This window comes from Scyliorhinus canicula, chromosome 12 (genome assembly GCF_902713615.1).
Source record: "Scyliorhinus canicula chromosome 12, sScyCan1.1, whole genome shotgun sequence".
Classification (NCBI taxonomy): Eukaryota; Metazoa; Chordata; class Chondrichthyes; order Carcharhiniformes; family Scyliorhinidae; genus Scyliorhinus; species Scyliorhinus canicula.
Window position 1 is genome coordinate 134,913,438 of NC_052157.1, and position 22,159 is coordinate 134,935,596.

General features: G+C 48.4%; 1 protein-coding gene across 1 annotated transcript in view; it reads left to right on the forward strand.

The window, feature by feature from the left end:
• Positions 1-22,159, forward strand: part of LOC119974331 — a 58,053-nt gene that overhangs the window by 18,488 nt on the left and 17,406 nt on the right. The window contains exons 6-7 of the mRNA XM_038813102.1: positions 19,256-19,352; positions 21,678-21,796. Coding sequence (XP_038669030.1) covers positions 19,256-19,352; positions 21,678-21,796 — 216 coding nt within the window. The remainder of the gene's footprint in view (positions 1-19,255; positions 19,353-21,677; positions 21,797-22,159) is intronic.

A 22,159-nucleotide genomic window follows, 5' to 3' on the forward strand; every position in this document is an offset into this window, starting at 1 on the left:
TTTTGTAAAGAAAGTTCAGCCCTCCTTACCCAATCTAGGTTATATGTGACTCCAGACCCACAGCAATATGGTTGACTTTAGCGGCCCTACGAAATGGCCTTGCAAATTAATCAATTGCCATTCGATGGTGCGGCTCACCACCACCTCCCCATGAACAAGTAGGGATGGACGGTAAATGCTGGCCTTTAGTCCATATCACATGAATGAATTTTAACAAAAAGAGAGAGATGAATACGCCCAGGAACAGAATTACCACGAACTCAGAATCTCAGACTTAAATCTTCACACTATAAAGAAGTCAGCATTGTTCTCCCTTGACTGCAGCTAAGTGTCTTACAGTGTCATAGGGTTAAGCTTCTTGTTACAAAACTAAAACCATGTCAATTAATAAAATCCATTGCAAGGGCAGCACGGTAGCACAAGTGGATAGCACTGTGGCTTCACAGCGCCAGGGTCCCAGGTTCGATTCCCCACTGGTTCATGTCTGTGCGGAGTTGGCACGTTCTCCCCGTGTCTGCGTGGGTTTCCTCCGGGTGCTATGGTTTCCTCCCACAGTCCAAAGACATGCAGGTTAGGTCATGCTAAATTGCCCTTAGTATCCAAAAAGGTTCGGTGGGTGTAGGATTTCGACTGTGTCAGTTGAGGGATTTTGAAACCATCCAATTCAAGGTTACCAGCTGCACTTGCGATTACTGGAACTATGTAGAAATTTAAGTTAAAACTTGTCAGGTGCAAATAAGAATTGTTTTTTTTGTCTTAGAACATAGAACATAGAACAGTACAGCACAGAACAGGCCCTTCGGCCCTCGATGTTGTGCCGAGCAAAGATCACCCTACTCAAACCCACGTATCCACCCTATTCCCGTAACCCAACAACCCCCCCTTAACCTTACTTTTTAGGACACTACGGGCAATTTAGCATGGCCAATCCATCTAACCCGCACATCTTTGGACTGTGGGAGGAAACCGGAGCACCCGGAGGAAACACACGCACACACGGGGAGGACGTGCAGACTCCACACAGACAGTGACCCAGCCGGGAACTGAACCTGGGACCCTGGAGCTGATTATATTGATTACAACTTGAAAGTCATTTAAAAAGCAATTTGTAGACAATTTGAAGCTTTCAAAGAATCCTAGCAATTATCTTCTTCGGCAAACAGCTCGAAACATAACTTTTAAACGTCAAAGTCCGAAGTCAAAATCTGAAAATGAAATATGAATACAGAGAGACAGTGAATAGTTTAGATCAAAGTATAGATGCTTCCAACCTACCAACAAAACCTACCAAAGACTAACTAAAGCTACCTACCCCACTATCCCAAAAATTATCCGAAAACTAACCTAAAAACTAATCTCTCTCTCTCCCTCTCTTTCTTTCTCTCTCTCCAAAATGGCGGCAAAGTCTTCTTCTGTTATACTGTTTCATATCTGTCTTAAGTCACCTTATCACACCCCAATATAATTCTAATTGGTTTGGGTTAGACTCAAACACATTTGATTTGATGGCAAGCTGTCCATCTTCAATATGTAACATTACTTCTAATTGTTGCCTAGCTGCATACTTGTGCATGTTAAAGAATGCGATATTGTGCTTTATCAAAGCCAGCAAAAACTGGTTTTATGCTGACCTGACTACTGCAACAATGGAGACCTCATGCTCATCATGCCATGCTGGACAATGACTTGAAAAATATAAATCAAACTGTCTATTTCAATCTAGTAAAGTGAATTATACTGCTTTTATAAAATTGTTGTTTTGAGAATGTTGGAATCAAATATATTTGATTCGATGTTCTAACTGTCCATTTATTAAAAACAAGGCAACATAGTCTAAAATGTTTCAGCTTGTATAAGTTATGGAATGTGATTCACCCTAATCTCGAATGGCGTGAGAACAGTAGAACCTTCACTCCTGCCACCTCGTTGCCATGGATTCAGCCCTTGTCCTTGGAGAAATGTAATGAAAAGTGTTTGTTATCAGACTTCTGTGTTACTTTAAAACTATGTCAATGAATTTGCAGAATATGTGTTTTTTTAATCCTTAATTTTAAAACTGGGGCTTAATATTTACGCTTAAACAGCTATCTTTTACCTATATTAGGTGTATTAGAAATACCTGGCTTCTACAGAGGGGTTATTGGGTTACGGGGATAGGGTGGAAGTGTGGGCTTAAGTGGGTTGGTGCAGACTCGATGGGCTGTATGTTCTATGTAATCTATGTAAAGTATTTACAATCTATATAAATGACTTAGAATCTTAGATGAAGGGACCGAATGTATGGTCGCTACATTTGTCAACTACACCAGGATAGGTAGGAAATTAGATTGTCAAGAGGTAGAGAATCTTCAAAGGGATATAGACAGGTTAAAATGAGTGGGAAAAAAAAATTGGTAGATGGATATTAATGTCGGAAAATGTGAACTTGTCCACTTTGGCAGGAAGAATAAAAAATCAATATATTATTTAAATGGAGAGAAATTACAGAATTCAGTAGGTACAGAGGGATCCATGTTTTCCAGGTACATTAATCGTATAAAGTTAGCATGCAGGTATAGTAAGGGATTAAGAAGGCAAATGGAATGTTGGTATTTATTGCAAGGGGAATGGAATTTAAAGGTAGGGAAGTTTTACTGAAACTGTACAGGATCTTGGTGAGACCACGGCTGGTATTCTTCGTTGCGAGTTCGCCTTGCTACTGTTGTTAGCGAGGATGGAGAATTTAGCACTCAGCCAAATCTCCTACTCAGCTGGAGAATCCTGCTGCCGGAAACAGATGAAGAATTCCACATCTGGAGCATTGTGTACAGTTTTAGTCTCCCTGTTTAAAAATGGATATAGTTGCATTGTAAGCAGTTCAGAGAAAATTTACTCAACTTATCTTATGAAGAAAAATTGAACAGGTTAGGCCATTGGAGTTTTCAAAGAATGATAGGTGATCTCGCTCTCGATGTTAGATCCTTGAGGGGACTTGATAGGGTGGATATTGGGAGAATTTATCTTCTAATGGGAAGACTGGGGGCGGGATCCTCCGTCCTGCCGGCTGGCCAATGGGGTTTCCCATTGTGGGCACCCCCACGCCGTCAGGAGATTCGGCGGCGAAGCGGAGGATCCCGCTGACGAAGAATCCAGCCCAAGAACTATAGGGCGCACAGTTTAAGAACAAGAGGTTCCCTTTTTAAGCCAGGGATTAGAAGAATTGTTTTCTCTTCGAGGGTTGTTTGTATGTGGAATTCTCTTGCCCAGAGGGTGGGACCTTCGTCATTGAATTTATTCAAGGCAAAATTGCATAGATTTCTGATAGAAAGGGAATAGTTAAAGGAGGCGGAGGGGAAAGTGGAGTTGAGGCCAAAACCAGATCAGCCATGATCTTATTAAATGACAGAGCAAGCTCGAAGGGCCGAATGGCCTACTCTTGCTCCAAAGTACGATATGTTCCTTCCTTGTGTTCCTATTCATTTCTGTCTTGTAAAAGATCACGTAATAATAAAAGGAATCACAGGTGTTTGAAGCTCTAGCACATATTTAATTTTGTCTGTGAAGTATGACCAATCAAACTCATTCGGGGACTGTAAAAAACAAAGTTAGCAAGTGTTAATTGAGATGGGTTAATTGAGGACGATCAGCGAAGATGATATTAACATTGTCATACTGCGGTAAACAGCCATTTGAAAACAAATCATAGAGGAGGGTTTAGAAAAACCACAAAGAATTAATATGCCAAAATCTTTAGCATTTTAATGTTGCCCTGTAGGCGCATTATGGCAGTGAATCACATTTAATGATCATAACTTCAGAACGGTCTAACCTCGTCAGTACTGATGGCAGCCACTGAAGATGTTGATGGAATGCACGTTTTGAAGGGTTTCAGAAATTCCACCGTCATAAACTTTCTTTTATACTCCAAAATCTGCTACAAAAAAGATTTGCTATTATGCTATAATGATCGCTTCTTGTCAAACTGAGGGCAGACTGACAAAGCTGGCCTCTGCTCTCAAACTTCAATTATCCTCCAGGCTATCCTTGTTGGCCAGACATTAATAAATGATCAGCTTGTATTCACTACACTTATAAGTTATGCTTCCTTGTTAGCTTATGAAGTAAAAATCACTGTCACATCACTAATCACGCCTAATTTGTTTTATTGAGAAGCATTATCAACTGATACAGTAATTAGAGTTTTATAATTGAACAAATCATCTGTTTTATTAATGCGATGCTTCATTAAAAGAAGAAATATACAGGACCAGAACACGCGGCTAATAGCATTAGCACATCTTGGGTCGGATATTCCACTGGGAATTGCTGTCAGAAGTGGGACAGGATGTCTTTTCTCTGCCAGCTTCCCCAGTCCCTTGATCCATTTTTGTGGGCGGTCTGCATTGCATGTATTGGGTGAGCTTCTGACAGTATTTCCATTCTTCCGAGGGAACCAGCCACTGCAAAGCCGGAAGGAGCACGAGTTTTAAACACCAGAGGTTAATTTACAGCGTGTTACCTCTTACGTGGTTGTTCTTCGCTTTCTGCTTCCCGCGCTAGGACTTGTGACTACATTAATATAACAGAGCTTCACTGGAGCTATTAAGAATTAACGAAAATACATAGCATTTCCTCCCTACTACTGAAAGTGAATGTCCACAACAAGTTCATCATGAACAAAGTCAACGAGTCAGATGGTCTGGAGGTCGCCGCTCTCGGAACGGATGAGGGCGAACCTCTGTCGTCTTCTTCACACTGGTGGTAGCCGTTTGCGTTTTCTCTTTACACCAACGTAGTCATTGGCGTTTGGTTTAACCGGCATTGACATAGGACCTAGAGTTTGATTAGAAGGTGAGGTGTTGCTTTCCTCAACAGTGTCTGTTGGTTAAGGGTTGTAGGAAAGATCGAGTTGTAACTGTAGGGTTGAACATGCATTTTCCACAGGCCCAGATTCCATTCTTCCAGCCAGCAACTGCTCTGTATGTCTCCTCCAGGTAAATTAATCTCAGGTCTGGAAATGATAAGAGACAGGCCCGATCCGTGCAAATATTGTGGCAGGAACCCCTTTCTCCCCTGCATTTCCTAGTTTCCGAGTGAAACCCCTTATCCTTGGTGGAAAACTCTATGCTTTGCCTTGCTTTCCCATCATTTCATTTGTACTTGCTGTTGCTATTGCTTTTGTACGATCTCTTTAGTTTTCAGAGGTTCCTTTTCATCGGTAGCAATGCAGGAGAGGTCTTGGTTGTAGATAGTGTGGTATTCCCATACACCAGTAGGAACTTGTTAATACGTTTGATCAGCAAACTTTGTTCCCTGGTTGCTCTCGAGGTATGTTTCATAGTTTGGATGATACATTCTGCTAGTCCATTAGTAGCAGGAGGGTATGGTGCAGGTTGAATGTGTTGAATATCATTCTCTTGAAGGAAACATTCAAATTCTTGTGAGTCAAATTGAGGTCCGTTGCCACTGACCGGCTGTTCAGTGAATTCAGAATGACTAAACACTACTAGTTTCTCAATTATCTTCTCCGATGAGCATCCTCTGGCCACTTGGTGCCAGTATGGACTGTTACCAGGAACATATGTCCTTCAAAAGGTCCTGTAAAATCCGTGTTGCCAAGCCTCTTCAGGCCATTCCCATGGATGCAGTGGTACTAAGGGTGGAAAGTTTCTTACTTTTTCACAGGAAGAACATATTCTAGTTTTCTCTTCATTTTTACACCCAGTTCAGGCCACCAGAAATAACTTCTCGCTCTTCAAGCCTAGGACTCTGCAATGGCCCTCATGTAGCTTCTCTAACCCCCCTTTCCTCAATAGTCCCAGAATAATCACTCGGAGCCCCCATAGAAGAAATTCTGACTGTACCGACAGCTCCAATCTCCTGAAGTAATGGGGTTTCAGGTTAAGTGCTAGTTCTAAAGTCTTCCCTCGAATACCATATCCATGACTTCTGAGAGTATCAGATTACTGTGTGTGATTCCTCACTTGATTCGAAGTGACTAGAGTATTGTCCACTTGTTCAAAGTAGAAGATATTCCCATTTAAACAGTTTGATGAACTACCTGTCAGTGGTAATCTTGAAAGTCCATCTGCATTAACTTTTTATGTTAAATTTAGAGTACCCAATTCTTTTTTTCCCAATTAAGGGGCAATTTAGAGTGGCCAATCCATCTACCCTGCACATCTTTGGATTGTGGAGGTGAGACCCACGCAGCACGGGGAGAATGAGCAAACTCCACACGGACAGTGACCCGGGTCCTCGGCTCTTCCATCTGCATTACCATGTAGACTTGACTGTCGGTACTTAATGGTAGACGTTTGTGCAGACAAAATCAATGCCCATCTTTGCATTCTACTTCTCAATTCCTGTGTGTGGTCCACAAATGGTAGTTAATGGACGGTGGTTTGTCAGAAATGTGAACTTTCTTCTGTACAGGGATTGATGAAATTTATTGACTCCAAAAATTATCCCTGTTGCTTCCCTTTCAATCTGGGCATAGTTACATTCAGCTTTGTTCATGGTTTGAGAAGCAAAAGCAATGGGTCTTCACCCGATGGGATAATGTGAGAGATACCCGCTCCTACACCATAAGGAGATGTATTGCAAGCTAACTGTAATGGTGATGTAAGATCAAAGTAAATGAGAACTTCAGATTTAAGTTACGCTTCTTTGGCTTGCACAAAAGCGTGATCCATCACTTCTGAGAGTATCAGATCACTCAGGGTGTACTTCCTCACTTGTGTAGAAGTGACTGGTGTGTTTACTTGTTCAAAGTAGAAGATATTCTCATTTGAGCAGTCTGACGAACTACTTGGCAGTGGTGATCTTGAAAGTCCATCCACATTACCATGTAGGCTTGACCACTTCCACTTTTGTTCTCGCACAAGGTGCTAATCTAATCGTTTCAGGATGATTGCCAGGTTTGGGGCAAATCTTCCATAATAATTCAACAATCCTCGGAAGGAACGTAACTGTTTTATATTCTGAGGTGTCTCTGTCATGGCCTTAACCTTTGAAGGAGACTTTGAAGGCCAGTGGCGTCAATCACATGTTCCAAATACTCTATGGAGGATTGGAAGAACTCACACTTGTCCTTATAGCCTCTCAGATCATAGTCACCCAATTTCTGAAGAATGGCATCCTGATTGTAAAGATATTCGGCTTCATCTCTTCTAGTGTCATCCAGATAGCACTGGAATTTGCTCAGTCAACTCAAGATCTGATCCATTGCTGCTTGAAACAATTCAGGATATGATGTGATACCAAATGGCAATATACGGTCCTTGAACAATCCTTTATGTATCACAATTGTCAGAAGTTCCTCCTGTGACTTCCTGTGGCCTCCTGCCAATCCCGCAATCAGGTCATCAATGTGAGGCAATGGGTACTGTTCAGCACATACCACTGGATTTATGATGACCTTGAAGTCCCTGCAAACATCCTTACGGATCCATCTTTCTTGATGACTGAAACTATTGGCATGATTCAATCACTGATGCTGACAAGTTCCAAGACTCCAAGTTTCACAAGTCGCTCTAAGTCAGCTTCCACCTTTGGCCGAATAGCATTCAGTCCAAACTTTCCTTCAAGCATTTTGCTTAGCTTCCTTCCTTTATTTTCAGTTTAACTGTAATATCTTCCATGCTCCTTCATTCACCAATGAATGCAACAGTGTGCTTCTTTAATGTTTTTGTGAGGCCGGATTCTTCATTGGCCATCATGTTGACTTAGGCCCAGTTCAGTTGAATCTTCTCCAGCCGTGTTCAACCCATCAACGCTGGATAATCTATCTTTACTACACGTAGAAACAAATCTGCTGTTTGCCATTAAGTTGCACAGTGACTTCAATGCGGCCCTTTAGTGGAACCAATTCTGTGTATGTCTTTAGCACTATCCTTGATGATTTTAAGGGAGTATGTTTAGGTTTCTCCTTGTAGACAGCCTCTGGCATCAATGAGACTGCTATCCCAGCATCATCTTCCATCCTTACTGGCTGTCCATCCAGCAGTGGGGTGACCCAGTATCAGTGTGTAGTACCAACAATAGCTTGCACCTTCAGTGATAATTCATCCTCTGACTGTGAGTAGCTTTGTTTCCCTGACCCGTTTGTACAGCATGGACATTCCTCCTTTTATTTTGTTTAAATACTACCTTGGTTTGTTTTTACTTCTTATTTTCACTTCGAACTTGCTTTTTCTTCCTGTAGACATGCTCTATGTGTCCTTTCTTTCCACACCTTCGACATACCATGGGCAGGATTCTCCATTTCTGAGGCTAAGTGTTGACGCCAACGCAGAATTCGTAGAATTCCAAGACAGCAAAACCAGTGCCACACCTGGACCCTTCCGTTAAGGGGCTAGCACTGGTGCCACATGGAACACAATCTATTCCAATGAGAAACGGTGCGGGATTCGCCTGTTTCACGACTGACACTCAGGAGGGTGACAAGCTGCAGCCGCGTATACACACTGAACTCCCCGCACACACCATCCCAGCCAACAAGATGGCAGCAAGACCCACGGCCTCACATTTCATGGATGTAGAGCTTGAAACCTTCCTGAACACTGTGAAGGAGAAGTGGATGGCTCTGTATCCTGGCCCGGGAAGGAGGCTGCCAGCCACCACTTGCCATGCCTGGGTGGAAGTGGCAGAGGCCTTGTGCGACGTGGGCAACACCGTTCAGATCAGCCAGCAGGGCCGATAAAAATTGTACGAGCTCCTCAGGGTGCCGGGAATAGTAGGCAGCACTGGCACTAACCCCTGTCCCACACACCAGTAACCCAATGCCCACCCCACCCGGAGGGCAGCCGAACCCCCACCTTGCACCACATGCCAGCACCCATACAGGCCACCATGGCTGGATGCCCTGGCCACTGTGATGACCAGCTACCCATCCCCTGGGCTGCATGAGTCGGACTGTCTAACATTGTTGTTTTCTTTATTCCCCCCCACCCCACCAGAAGAAGGTCGCCCACAACCGCCAGGAGCAGGAGAAGATAGGAGAGGGACTGCCGGACCTGTGGCCCCTAACCATGGCAGAGCAGAGGGTCCTGAACATGGTCGGTGGCCCGGAGGAAAGGGGGTTGTTGGGGTGAAGTTTGGCCGCGTGCGAGGAAGTGAGACCCTGCTTACCTGTGCTTACCTGTGGCATGTGTGCACACCGCCACCAATCTCTGCACCCGTGGCCCAATGTGTTAAAATGTCACTGGCTGCCCTTCACTCTCACACAAAAATAAGGTTTGCTAATCATCCTTCTAACCTTACACTCCAGAGCAGTGTTAAGGGTGTACTGGATTCTTTTTTCCCCGGCAACATCTTGTGGTTGAGACATTAAACTTGCACCCAAATAATGTTTCAGATGAACATTAAGGATCCCATTGCATTACTCAAAGAATAAAAGGTTCTCCTGGACCTCTCAACACCTCATTATTCATCTGAATGCTTTTTGTAAAATTTTGCTCTGCTCAAAGTGGCTAACACATTCCCCTGTATAAGCCCAGATTGTTCTTCAAAATAATTCTTACATATGTAGACTGTAGTGTTGCTCGTTCTGGGTGAGTGTGCTTTACACTCAATTTGGCTCTGTTTTATTGCTTAACTCTAGAGTCGCCAGGTATTGTTAAAATACCGCCACAAGATTCAAGTTCAAGTTCAGACCAATAACTCAATACACCAGTTAGTAAGTTCAAACAAGACACGTTTATTATAATACAGTTATCTACTACTTATGCATATAAAACTACAAGACTAGGTTAATCCTACCACTAACAGGCCAATACTTATCTGGAAGAAGGGAACTGTCGGATCAGGGAACAATGGCCTCTTGCTTTGTCCTGGATCCGCAGGCTTCCAGTCGGTGTGGACGAAAGGGGTCAGGAGTGTCTACTCTCGTAGCGTGCATTGTATGACACTTACTTGATGGTGGCTGCTGACCAGGCCTCTCCTTCTCAAAGTTCTTCTACTACAAAGGTGTTCTGCTGGGAGGGCCGGCTGGTCACGAAGAGCGCTGGGAGGCTGGTCAAGAAGAACAAATCAGTCCTGGGACCTGACTTTTATAGGTCCCAGGGGCTTCGCGCCCTTCTGGGCGGACCCTCTATAAACCTGCAATCGATTGGGTCTCTTCCCAATCGATTGATTTGAATTTCCCCAATAACGGGGCTGTTCCTCGATCACCGGGCGGTTCCTTCCACCTTATTGGTGTCCTTTGTCTTAGACTCCACTGGCGCTGGAATGTCTGACCTTCCATAGAATGTAGCGATTGCAGTTAACTGTTGTGTCCATTGTGCCTGGGAATCACCGTGAATCGCTCACTTAATATGCGCAGCTCGTTAGTTACAATTCTGTCTGGTTTCTGTAGCAGCTAGAATACAGGGGATTCTGCGGACTGCTTGTTTCTTTGTCAATGTCCATTTTTCCCTGTAACCTTCGCGTTCTTCCATTTTGTGTGAGGAAGTGGCCAACCCAGGTGGCTACAGTAGAAGTCATTTTTTTTTTATAAATGTTTTTTATTGAGTTTTCATATTTTATATATGACAAATTCCAAATTATTAGAGAGAAAAAAAAAAACACAAAAATTTAACATGTATATTTACAGGTAAGCATCTTTATAACAACAATTGTGGCCGCCCCCTTTAGCAGGCATACATATTTTACATTCCCCAATATGGCCGAGGCACATGTTTATAGGCATTTATTTATTTATAGTTTGGTTTTGGGCCTTAGCTTGCCATCAAACCCCCATAACGAACCCGTAACCACCCCCACCCCCCCCCCCCCCGGCTACCTTCCCCCGATTCCCGTCCATTTTCCCCTGATTCTTGGCCACCCGACTATTTTTCCTCTTGTTCGTTGGCCACAAACAGGTCCCGGAACAATTGCATGAATGGCTCCCACGTTCTATGGAAGCCGTCGTCTGACCCTCGGATGGCGAATTTGATTTTCTCCATTTGGAGAGATTCCGAGAGGTCGGACAGCCAGTCTGCGGCTCTGGGCGGTGCTGCTGACCGCCAGCCAAACAGGATTCTACGGCGGGCGATCAGGGAGGCAAAGGCAAGGGCGTCCGCCCTCCTCCCCAGGAATAGATCTGGCTGGTCTGAAACCCCGAAGACCGCCACTATCGGGCATGGCTCCACCCTCACCCCCACCACTTTGGACATAGCCTCGAAGAAGGCTGTCCAGTAATCCACAAGTCTGGGGCAAGACCAGAACATGTGGGCGTGGTTGGCCGGGCCTCTTTGGCACCGTTCACATCTGTCCTCCACCTCCGGGAAGAACCTACTCATACGGTTTCTCGTTAAGTGGGCTCTATGTACCACTTTTAGTTGCGTCAGGCTGAGCCTTGCGCACGTGGAGATGGAGTTGACCCTATGCAGTGCTTCGCTCCAGAGTCCCCACCCTATCTCCATCCCCAGTCGTCCTCCCATTTCCTTCTTGTTGCGTCCAGTACGGTGTCGTCCCTTTCTACCAGTCGGTCATACATGTCGCTACAGTTCCCTTTCTCTAGGATACTTGCGTCCAGTAGGTCTTCCAGTAGTGTCTGTCGTGGCGGTTGTGGGTACGTCCTTGTCTCCTTTCGTAAGAAGTTTTTGAGCTGGAGGTACCGTAGCTCGTTCCCCCCAGCTAGCTGAAATTTCTCTGTCAGTTCGTCCAGTGTTGCGATCCTGTCGTCCCTGACTGTCAGTGTCCCCCCGTCCTGCCTCCACCTTTTGAAGGTGGCATCAGTCAGTGCTGGTGTGAACCTATGGTTGTTGCAGATGGGAGCCTTGTCCGACATTTTGGTCAGGCCAAATTGCTGCCGCAGTTGGTTCCAGGATTGGAGGGTGGCTGTCACCACTGGGCTGCTGGAGTGTATTTTGGGTGGGGATGGGAGTGCTGCCGTGGCGAGGGCCCGGAGGGAGGTCCCCATGCAGGAGGCCTCCTCCGCACGCACCCACTCGGCTTCTGGCTCCTGGATCCATCCCCTTACTCGCTCGGCTGTTGCCGCCCAGTGGTAGAATTGTAGATTCGGGAGGGCTAGCCCCCCCCTGGATTTTGTTTTTTGTAGGACCTTCTTTGGGATCCTAGCATTTTTACCCCCCCATACGAACGCCATGATTAGTTTGTCCAGCGCTTTGAAAAAGGCCTTGGGGATGTAGATTGGAATGGATCTAAACAGGAAGAGGAACCTGGGCAGTACGTTCATTTTGATCGTCTGGACTCTCCCCGCGAGGGAGAGCGGGAGTGTGTTCCATCTTTGCAAGTCCTTTTTAACTTCCTCCGTCAGGCTGGTGAGGTTCCATTTGTGGATCCCTTTCCAGTCATGGGCTATTTGGATCCCCAGGTAGCGGAATTTGTGTCGGGCTTGTTTGAACGGCAGCCCCTTTAGTGCTGCCCCCCCCCCCCCCCCCCCCCCTTGCGGGTGTACTGGGAAGATCTCACTTTTGCTCATGTTGAGTTTGTAGCCCGAGAAGGCTCCAAACTCTTTCAGGAGTGCGATGATTCCGTCCATGCTGCTTTGTGGGTCCGAGATAAAGAGGAGCAGATCATCCGCATAGAGTGAGACTCTGTGCTCTCTACCTCCCCTTCGGATCCCCCTCCAATTTTTTGCTGCCCTGAGCGCGATTGCTAGCGGTTCAATTGCTAGTGCGAACAGCAGCGGGGACAGTGGGCATCCTTGTCTGGTGCCCCTGTGCAGCTGGAAGTATTGGGAGTTGGTATTGTTGGTCCGTACACTCGCCATGGGAGCATTGTGTAGGAGCTTTACCCAAGTGGTGAACCCTGTTCCAAGCCCGAACCGCTCCAGTACCTCTATGAGGTATTTCCATTCGACTCTGTCGAAGGCCTTTTCTGCGTCCAGGGAGATGATCACCTCTTGTGTTCTCTCCCCGGAGGGGGTCATTATCATGTTCAGCAGGCGTCTGATGTTCGCGGTAAGCTGTCTACCTTTGACGAAGCCCATCTGGTCCTCTGTGACCACCTCAGGTACACAGTCTTCTAGCCTTTTGGCTAGGATTTTGGCCAGTATTTTGGCGTCTGCGTTCAGCAGAGATATGGGTCTGTATGATCCACATTCCGTTGGGTCTTTGTCTTTCTTAGGTATCAGCGAGATTGAGGCCTGTGCTAACGTGGGTGGCAGTGTGCCCCTAGCTAGCGAGTCTGTGAACATCTCCCGCAGGTGCGGAGCCAGCGCTGTCGCGAATTTTTGTAGAAATCCGCCGGGAATCCGTCCGGTTCCAGCGCCTTCCCCGTCTGCATGGAGCTAATGCTGTCCATGATCTCTCCCAGTGCTAGTGGTGCTTCCAGATCCCGTTTTCTTCCCTCTCCCATGACTGGTATGTCCAGTCCATCAAGAAACCGGTTCATCCCAGCCTTCCCCGTTGGGGGTTCTGAGGTGTACAGCTCTTGGTAGAAGGCCTTGAAGGTTTTGTTAATCCTCTCTGGTTCCGTTTCCAACGTGCCTCCGGTACCCCTGATTTGCGCAATTTCTCTGCTGGCTGCCTGCTTTCTCAGCTGGTGTGCCAACAGGCGGCTGGATTTGTCTCCGTGTTCGTACAGGGCCCCGCGTGCCTGGCGGAGTTGGTGTACTGCTTTCCTGGTGGAGAGCAGGTCAAAGTTCTTTTGTAATTCTTTTCTCTCCGCCAGGAGCTCTACGGTCGGGGTCTCGGAGTATTTACGGTCTACCTCCAGTATGGAGTCGACCAGCTTCTGCCTAGCCACCCTTTCCTCCCTATCTCTTTGCGCTTTGAAGGCAATGATTTCCCCTCTTAGTACGGCCTTAAGCGCTTCCCAGAACGTGGAGGATGATACCTCCCCGTTTTGGTTGTTCTCCGTGTACTCTGCTATGGCCCGCGCTATCCTTTCGCTGAAGGCCTTGTCAGCTAGTAAGGCACCGTCCATCCTCCATGTGGGGCGCTGGGCCCTTCCCGTCTCCAGCCGCACGTCCATGTAGTGTGGGGCGTGGTCTGATATCACAATTGCGGAGTATTCCACCTTGTCTATCCCTGGAAGCACCGTTTTCCCCACCACAAAGAAGTCAATTGTGTACTGGGGAGAAGAAGGAGAATTCTTTCTCCCCCGGGTGGGCGAATCTCCAGGGGTCCACTGCTCCCATCTGCTCCATAAAGTGACCGAGTTCCCTTGCCATGTTTGAGGTTTTCCCTGTTTTGGGGTTTGATCTGTCCGTCTTTGGATCCTGTACACAGTTGAAGTCCCCCCGCGTGATTAGTCAGTGCATCGCTATGTCCGGGATTTCTGCCATGGTCTTTTGGATGAAGCTCATGTCGTCCCAGTTGGGCGCGTACACGTTGACTAGAACTACCGGCGCCCCATCCAGGGCCCCACTGACCATGACATACCGCCCCCCTGGGTCTGTAACCGTCTTTGCCGCCCTAAACCTTGTCCTCTTGCCGATCAGGATCGCCACCCCCCTGGCCCTTGTCCCATAACAGGAATGGTAGGTTTGTCCCACCCAACCCTTTCTTACCCGCAGTTGGTCCTCCTCCCTCAGGTGCGTCTCTTGGAGGAAGACTATGTCGGGCCTCATGTTTCTGAGGTGGGTGAGGACTCTAGATCTCTTCACTGGGCCGTTAAGTCCCCTTACGTTACAGGTGATTATCCTGGTGGGGGGCTTCTGCCCCCTCGCTCCTGTGGGATTAACCATATTTGTCCGGTGGACGCGCCCCTGCCCTCTGGGGTTTCCCTTTGTTAGGGGGCCGTCCAGGATGGCCACTATCACTACTCTCCCCATGCGGTCGGGTCTCTGCGCTCCGGGGTTTCCCCTTGTCCTGGGGGCACCCGCCATGGCCGTCCACTGTGTGTCCGCCACGAGGGTAGTCCCCTGCACTCCGGGGGCCCCCTTCGCCCACAGACCGTACTGGGTGGGTGCTTGCAGCGGTTCCCTGTTTCGAGCCCTTGGTTGTGGCACTTTGTGGCCCTGTTCCTTTTCTGGTCTCTTTTGTCCCTTTGTCCCTGCATTTCCCCTCCCTGGTTTCTCGCACCCTGAGTCCCCCCCCCCCGCTCTCTCCCTTTTCCCCCCTCCCCTGTATACCCCTCCTTTGCCCCTCTATCCCCTATTCCTGTCCCCATTTGCTCTCCCGACTTTGATGGGTGATTCCCCCCCCTCCCCTGCCTGGCACCTTCCCCCCTGTTGGGGGTGCGCTGCGGCCCTGCTTTGTTGCGTGCCCCCGTCGCTAGCTTTCTTGTTAGTACAGTGGCTCCCCTCTCGGAGGTTGCTGTCCTGCTTCTCCTCTGCCTGGCCTCTACGGTTTTCTGCCCGTTCCTCCTCCACCTTACCCTGCGCCCCTCTCGCCTGCTCTCCCTTCTCCAATACTCTTGTTCCCTCGTGCTGGGGCCTGGCCTCCCACCTGGAGCGGTCCCTTGAGCAGTGGGTTGTTTTTGTTCTGGGTGTTCCTGCCGGGGGGGAGGGGGCTTGCTTTGCCTCGGCCCTCCCCACCCCCCCCCGTCGGCGTGTCGTTTCTCCTTGCCATGGGCCCCTCGTCCCTAACCCCCCTGGCGTTTTTCCAGCCCGTGCTCCTCGACGAACCTACTCGCCTCAGCAGGGGCTGTAAAGAAATATTCCTTGTTTTGGTATGTGACCCAGAGTTTTGCTGGGTACAGCATACCAAAACGCACTTTGCTCTTGTGGAGAGCTGCTTTCGCTCTGTTGAACTCAGCCCGTCTCTTAGTTATGTCCGCTCCAAGATCCTCGTAGACTCGGATGGCGTGCTCCCCATTTGCAGGCTCTATTTTCCTTGGCCCAGCGCAGGATTGTCTCCCTATCCCGGTACCGGTGCAGTTTGGCTATGGCTGCTCTCGGTTGTTCCCCTGCCTTGGGCTTCGGGCGCAGTGACCGATGAGCTCTGTCCATTTCCGGTGGGGTGGGAAAAGTGTCCCTCCCCACTAAGGTGCCCAGCATCGCAGCCACGTATGCTGTGGGGTTTCTGCCCTCGATCCCCACTGGCAGGCCCACTATTCTAACATTTTGCCTTCTCGAGCTGTTTTCCTGGTCGTCTACCCTGCCCTTCAGGCTCCCCTGTGTTGCACCCAGTGTCGCCACTTCCCTCTCCAGGGCCGTGACCCAGTCGCTCATGTCGGTCGCTGCTTTCTCCAGCTCTTTAATGGTTGCCTCATGGGCTTCCAGTTTCTCCCCTTGGGCATCCACTTTCTCCTCCAATCTGGTCAGAGCCTGCTGCACCCCTGACATGGCCCTGGCCACTGCTGCCTGTGCTGCGGCCTCTGCGTCCACTTTCAACTCTGCCTTGATTGCCTGCAGCTGCTCCCTCACCACCTCGGCAAAGGCTGCCTTCCAATTCCAGGCCCCCTCTAGCTCCAGGGGAGAGGGTACCTGTCTGTCCAGCTCTTTTTGATGCGGCGATACATCCGTCCCGCCGCTTCGTGTGCTGATTCGTTCGCCTGAGCTGGCTTGCACTTTGTCCCGTCCGCTTCTGGTGCCCCCTTTCCCTTGGCTCCCTTCTGGCATTTTTTTCTCCCCCTTCCCTTTCATCTTTTCTTCTCCCCTTGTTTTTCTTTTCCCCCTTTTCCGCACCCTATTTTTATTTTATTTATTATTATTATTATTTATTTATTTATTTTATTTCCCCCTCCCCTCTCCTCCCTTCTTTCCTTTACCTCTTTATTTTATTTATTTATTTATTAATTATTTTCTCTTCTCCTCCCCGCTTTTATGCAACTCCTCTCAGATGGACTTACTTTTGCTGGGAGCGAGTGTAAAAAGAGAGAAAATAGTATATATACCCCTCCCTCTCTCTTTAACAGTTTTCTTTTGAGTTTAAAAAAAAAAGAAATAAAAGTCCTTTTTTGTTTTCTCTCCCCCTTCCTCTCTCCTCACTCCCCCAGGTGAGAGAGAGAGAGAGGCTTTTGCCCAGTCCCTTTGTTCTTGCCACGTGGTGGTCGCTGCCGTTTGGGAGGGGGTTGGGCCGGTCCCCGCTGCCGCACTTCGCACCCCGCGTCCTCCTGGTCGGCTGCCGTCGGCTGGGCCCCCCTTTGGTCCCTGCCGCACCGCTCCTGGCCTGCGTCTGGGGGGGGTTGGTGGGTGGGCCTGCCGCTGCCGCGCCGCTCCTGGCCTGCACTGGGGGAGGGGGGGTTGGACCTGTCGCTGCCGCTGCTGCACCGATCCTGCCGCCGCCGAGCCCCTCTGCTGCCGCCGCTGCCGCCGCTGCCGCCAAGCACCTCTGCTGCTGCCAAGCCCCTCTGTCGCCGCCGCCGCTGCCGCCAAGCCCCTCTGTAGCTGCCGCCGCTGCCGCCAAGCCCCTCTGTCGCCGCCGCCGCCAAGCCCCTCTGTCGCCGCCGCCGCCAAGCCCCTCTGTCGCCGCCGCCGCCAAGCCCCTCTGTCGCCGCTGCCGCCAAGCCCCTCTGTCGCCGCCGCCGCCAAGCCCCTCTGTCGCCGCCGCCGCCAAGCCCCTCTGTCGCCGCTGCCGTCAAGCCCCTCTGTCGCCGCCGCCGCCAAGCCCCTCTGTCGCCGCCGCCGCCAAGCCCCTCTGTCGCCGCTGCCGTCAAGCCCCTCTGTCGCCGCTGCCGGCAAGCCCCTCTGTCGCCGCCGCCGCCAAGCCCCTCTGTCGCCGCAGCCGCCAAGCCCCTCTGTCGCCGCCGCCGCCAAGCCCCTCTGTCGCCGCAGCCGCCAAGCCCCTCTGTCGCCGCTGCCGCCAAGCCCCTCTGTCGCCGCTGCCGCCAAGCCCCTCTGTCGCCGCCGCTTCCGCTGCCGCCGCCGAGGATCCTCCGCCGACAGGCCTGCCCGGGGGGGGTCCCTTCCCTGTTCTCTGCCGCTTGCGGGAGCCCCTCTCCCTGCGACCGCTCCGCTCGCCGACCGGAAGTCGAATTCTAGAAGTCATTTTTAAGAGACACAACAAGATGCAATAAAAATACAAACTTTTTTTTATCACTTTTTAATACATTTTGTTCTCCTTTAAATATATTTGCATAGTGACCCAATCAAAGGCTTGAATGAATATTAATTTTTTTTTGCACTCTGTAAGGACCCTCCTGTCAATCCCTGTCTGTCCCATGTTTTTCCTTTTAATTTCCATTATTCTGCTATTTTAATTTTTGTACATGGGCAAAGATTCACCTATGCCTTTGAGATGGACTTCACCTTTAATTTTAAAAAAGGAACACAGCAGGATGTCCTGACATCAGTGATGCCTCATCTCGATGGACTTGGCTGTTTACTTTGCCGGGCTCTTCGCTGGTATTCTCTGCTGATTGGTGCTGACCATTCTGGAATATTCTGCCAAGGGCTGGGTGGCTTCACCTGGTTTTTAGTATCATTTTAGACTCAGAGCTGAAGGTGGCTTTGAGTTAGCCTCTCCCTGAAGGGGTAAATCTCTCTCAAACACCCCAGTTGGATGCTCTGTTTTCGCCTCAGCTCAGCTGGCAGATGTTCTAATGAATCTGGAAAAACAAATAAGGTTAAAACTCAGACTGAGAGCTGGATTTGAGGGGAGACAAGGAATCTTAAGGGTCCAATCCACTCATTAGTTGAAAGCAAGGTTAGTTGTTAAAAAATACCCTTCTTACAATCTCATGTGGAGAACTCTTCTTTCCTCGGAAAGACTGTTGGTCAATCTGGTGGCGTTGTAAAGAAGACAGAATTAAACAGACTTGAGGTGAATCCTTTGAGTGAAGGCCTAGGTTAATAAGAGTTAAAGTGACTTCCCAGAAGGAATCCTACAGTCTGGGAATTTGGACTGAATGTTCCAACCGGAAGATCCTCATTAGCCATCCAACCTGTGGTTTTCAATCACTCCGCGTCCTGGAAGGACAGTGAGCTGAAAAAACAACTTCAACATCCCAAGCAAGGGCACTCATCTTCCATCCCACATGAATCCTCTTTTATTTTTCCCCTTCCCCTGTGTGTGTGTCTGTGTGTGTGTGTCTTGTGGGTGTTTAGGTAGAGGATTGGATGGTAAAAGGGGGGAGGAGTAGTAGATTAGCTGGCTTTTATTCTATTATCATTATTGGATGCCTAAATAAACCAGTTATTGTGTTTCGCTTGTAAATCTGGTGCCTACAAGTCATTGAAGCAGTCAAGGGCCAAAGATCTCAGAAACATCAGTCAAACAAGTTGTAACAAGCAGTCGGTATCAACTCTTCAACCATTGTTCACAGCCAATGACTTGCATCCAAGTAGCCATGCTAGATTGCAATCTGAAATTAGATTTTCTAAGAGTTCTTATCAAGCTGCATTTCGGTTCCATGCTGAAACAGGTAAAAACAGCTTGTATATTTTTCCTAACAACATTTATACTTTTCAACCAGATACATTAAATTTCTTTCATTCCAGGCCAATCAGCAGGGAGGCAGTGGGAGTTCTTCGGTGGCAGGTTTTTCCAAACATGCAATACGGTTTGACCTACCCACTGACATTCGGTTACTTGAAGGTAGGTGATACGACGTTTGTTCAATTCATTCATCATCTGATTTAGCGGTGAGCACCAAATAAGAATTTCATTGAAAACAAGGGCTTCAGCATAAAGACCAGGGGTGAAATTAGACATGGGTGGACAGAGAAATGACTAACCGTTAAACCACGTATCCAACGTTCAGTACTATTGAAGTCAATGGAACTGAATTTCAGACAGAGAATAACAGATGAATAATAAGCTACATGGTAAGTTTAACCTTGTGTTACTTAAAGCTTTTTTGTGGGTTTTCTTTGCATTAGGATATAAGCAAAAGTATTCATTCAAATTCCCGTTCCATAGTCAAGCACATAAGTCATTTGGTACACAGCAAAGTTCGACCAGTCATTTTATAGGGAAATAGTACTAGTAAATTATTCAACACACAGTAAAATTACACAATGCATACAGACCTGCGGCTTATCTCTCTAAAATCAGCACAGTGGGGGAGAGTTTTCATTGTAAATCAGGCAGGCACTGAGAAGGTTGTGCTACGCTTGTCTGAGGAGCTACGGTGAAATCAATGTTCTTAAAAATCATCATGAAATGTGCAATGCTTCGGCAGCTCACGGATCTTTGGACTGGGGTGGGGTGGGAGGGGAGTGCGGTGTAAGGGTGGATGGTTCGGTGAGGTAGTCGTTGGGGCAGGAAATCTGACTTGGCAGCTGATTTTGACAAACCTACAGCAATGAGGGTGTATGTGTGGGGTGTGAAAGGATGCAACAATGTTGAGACGGATATAACATTTTTTGAAACATCGACTGTGGAAAGGAGGGAATCTCATGGGCAGTGGATAACTCAGTGGCAAATCACCACTTCAGTTTCCCTCCCTATGTATTCAGGTCCCTTTATATGACTCAAATTCGTCTCAGTGTAGCTAAATCCAACATCACTGAGAAACCTCCCTGAGTGGCGACCAGCAAAAATCCGATTGACTGATGCCATGTGCTGTGCATTTTAATGGGACAAGGAGTACTGCTTCAAGGGAAAAGAAACACAGCTCCTTGAAACCAGAGAGGAATTCAGCGTTGACACTTACAATCATAACATCCCTACAGTGCAGAAAGAGGCCATTCGGCCAATCGAACCTTCATCGACCCTCCGAAAGAACACCCTACCTAGACCCACTCGTGCCACGTCACCGTAAACCTGCACATTGATAACGACCAATCCACCTAATCTGCACCCCTTTAGATTGTGGGAGGAAACCGGAGCAACTGGTGTAAACCTACGCAAACATTTAGGCTCCACACAGACAGTCATGAAGACTGGAATAGAACCCGGCTCCCTGGCACTGTGAGGTAGCAGTGTTAAGCACTGTGCCACCGTGCTGCAGAATGGGGTCTGCGGCCATCCGTGTTTCTACTGTTAGATGCACTTAGGGTAGGGCACAAAACAAAACTAAAGCAGCCTTCATCTGTTTTGAATGCAGGCAATAAATTGACATATAAGTGGCTTGATTCTCTACAGCCCCATGCTGAAATCGTGTTCGGCCCGGGGGCGGAGAATCCAATTTCACGTTGAAATCGGGCCCAGCGCCGGTCCGGGGATTATCCGGGACCCAGGAATCGGGGTGATCGCAGAGTACTCAGTGCGGCTGGGCGCCCATTGACAGAGGCCAGGCCAGCGATGCTCCGTTCCCGACCGACCGAGTTCCCGATGGCGTGGAACTAACCTGGTATTGCCGGTCGGTTGCTGGTGTGGCGGCTGCGGACTCAGTCCACGGCCGTCCTGGGAGTGGCGGGGTGAGGGGGGGGGGGGCGGAATTGGACGTGGGGGTTAATATCCGTGCGGTCAGATCCTCAGGCGTGTGGCCGATCGGGGGGGGGGGTCTAATTTTTATGTCTGCCTCCGCGGTCGGAGTCCGCCATGGCGTTTGACGCAGCCATTGGAGACCGCCGTTGTGCGCATGCGCGGACTCAAAACCGGAAGCGCGGGGGCCTGTATCCGCAGCTAAAGCTGCGTAAATTACTCCGGGCCCCTGCTCGGCCCCTGCAGGGCATTGAATTAGCTGATTTCTTTTGCAGAAATCTCCAGAGTAAAACACCAGCGTTTTTAAGCCGGTGTGGGGATATAGCCCCTTTTTGGGAGAATCCAACCCAAGGAACCTTTCTCTCATATTATTGGAGGTTAGTGCAGGACAGAGATGAGAAACAACGATAATTTAACTGAAGTGCAACGTAAAGCCAAAACAAAATTGAACAGAACAATTTGCTTGTTGTAAAATTGGGGTTAAATAACATGTTTCTTGATGCTGGTAAAACAAAACTGGAAGATCTGCCAATTTCTACTTTTGTATTGCAGGCATGTCGCCAACTCAGTATTTAAGTGCCCACTGCCGATGTGATGAAGATTTAACTTTGCTGTATAAAACAGCCTTTATTAAGCAAGATAAGGATAGGGATGGACAAATTAATGTGAAGGTAGGAGATGTGTTTTTTGCAACGTGAAATTGATCTCCATATTATTATGAATAAATCAAATGCCACAATGTCTTGTATCAATGCTTAAATTAAAATGTAGAACATGAAACACTGAACATCATTGGGGTGGCATGGTGGCACAGTGGTTAGTACTGCTGCCTCACTGTGCCAGGGACCCAGCTACAATTCCAGTCTTGGGCGGCTGTCGAGTTTCTACTTTCTCCCATGTCTGCATGGGTTTTCTCCGAGTGCTCCAGCGTCCTCCCATGGTCTAAAGGTGTGCAGGTTAGGTGGATTGGTCAATCTAAATTGCCCCTTCATGTCCAAAGATGTGCAGGTTAGGTGGATTGGTCAATCTAAATT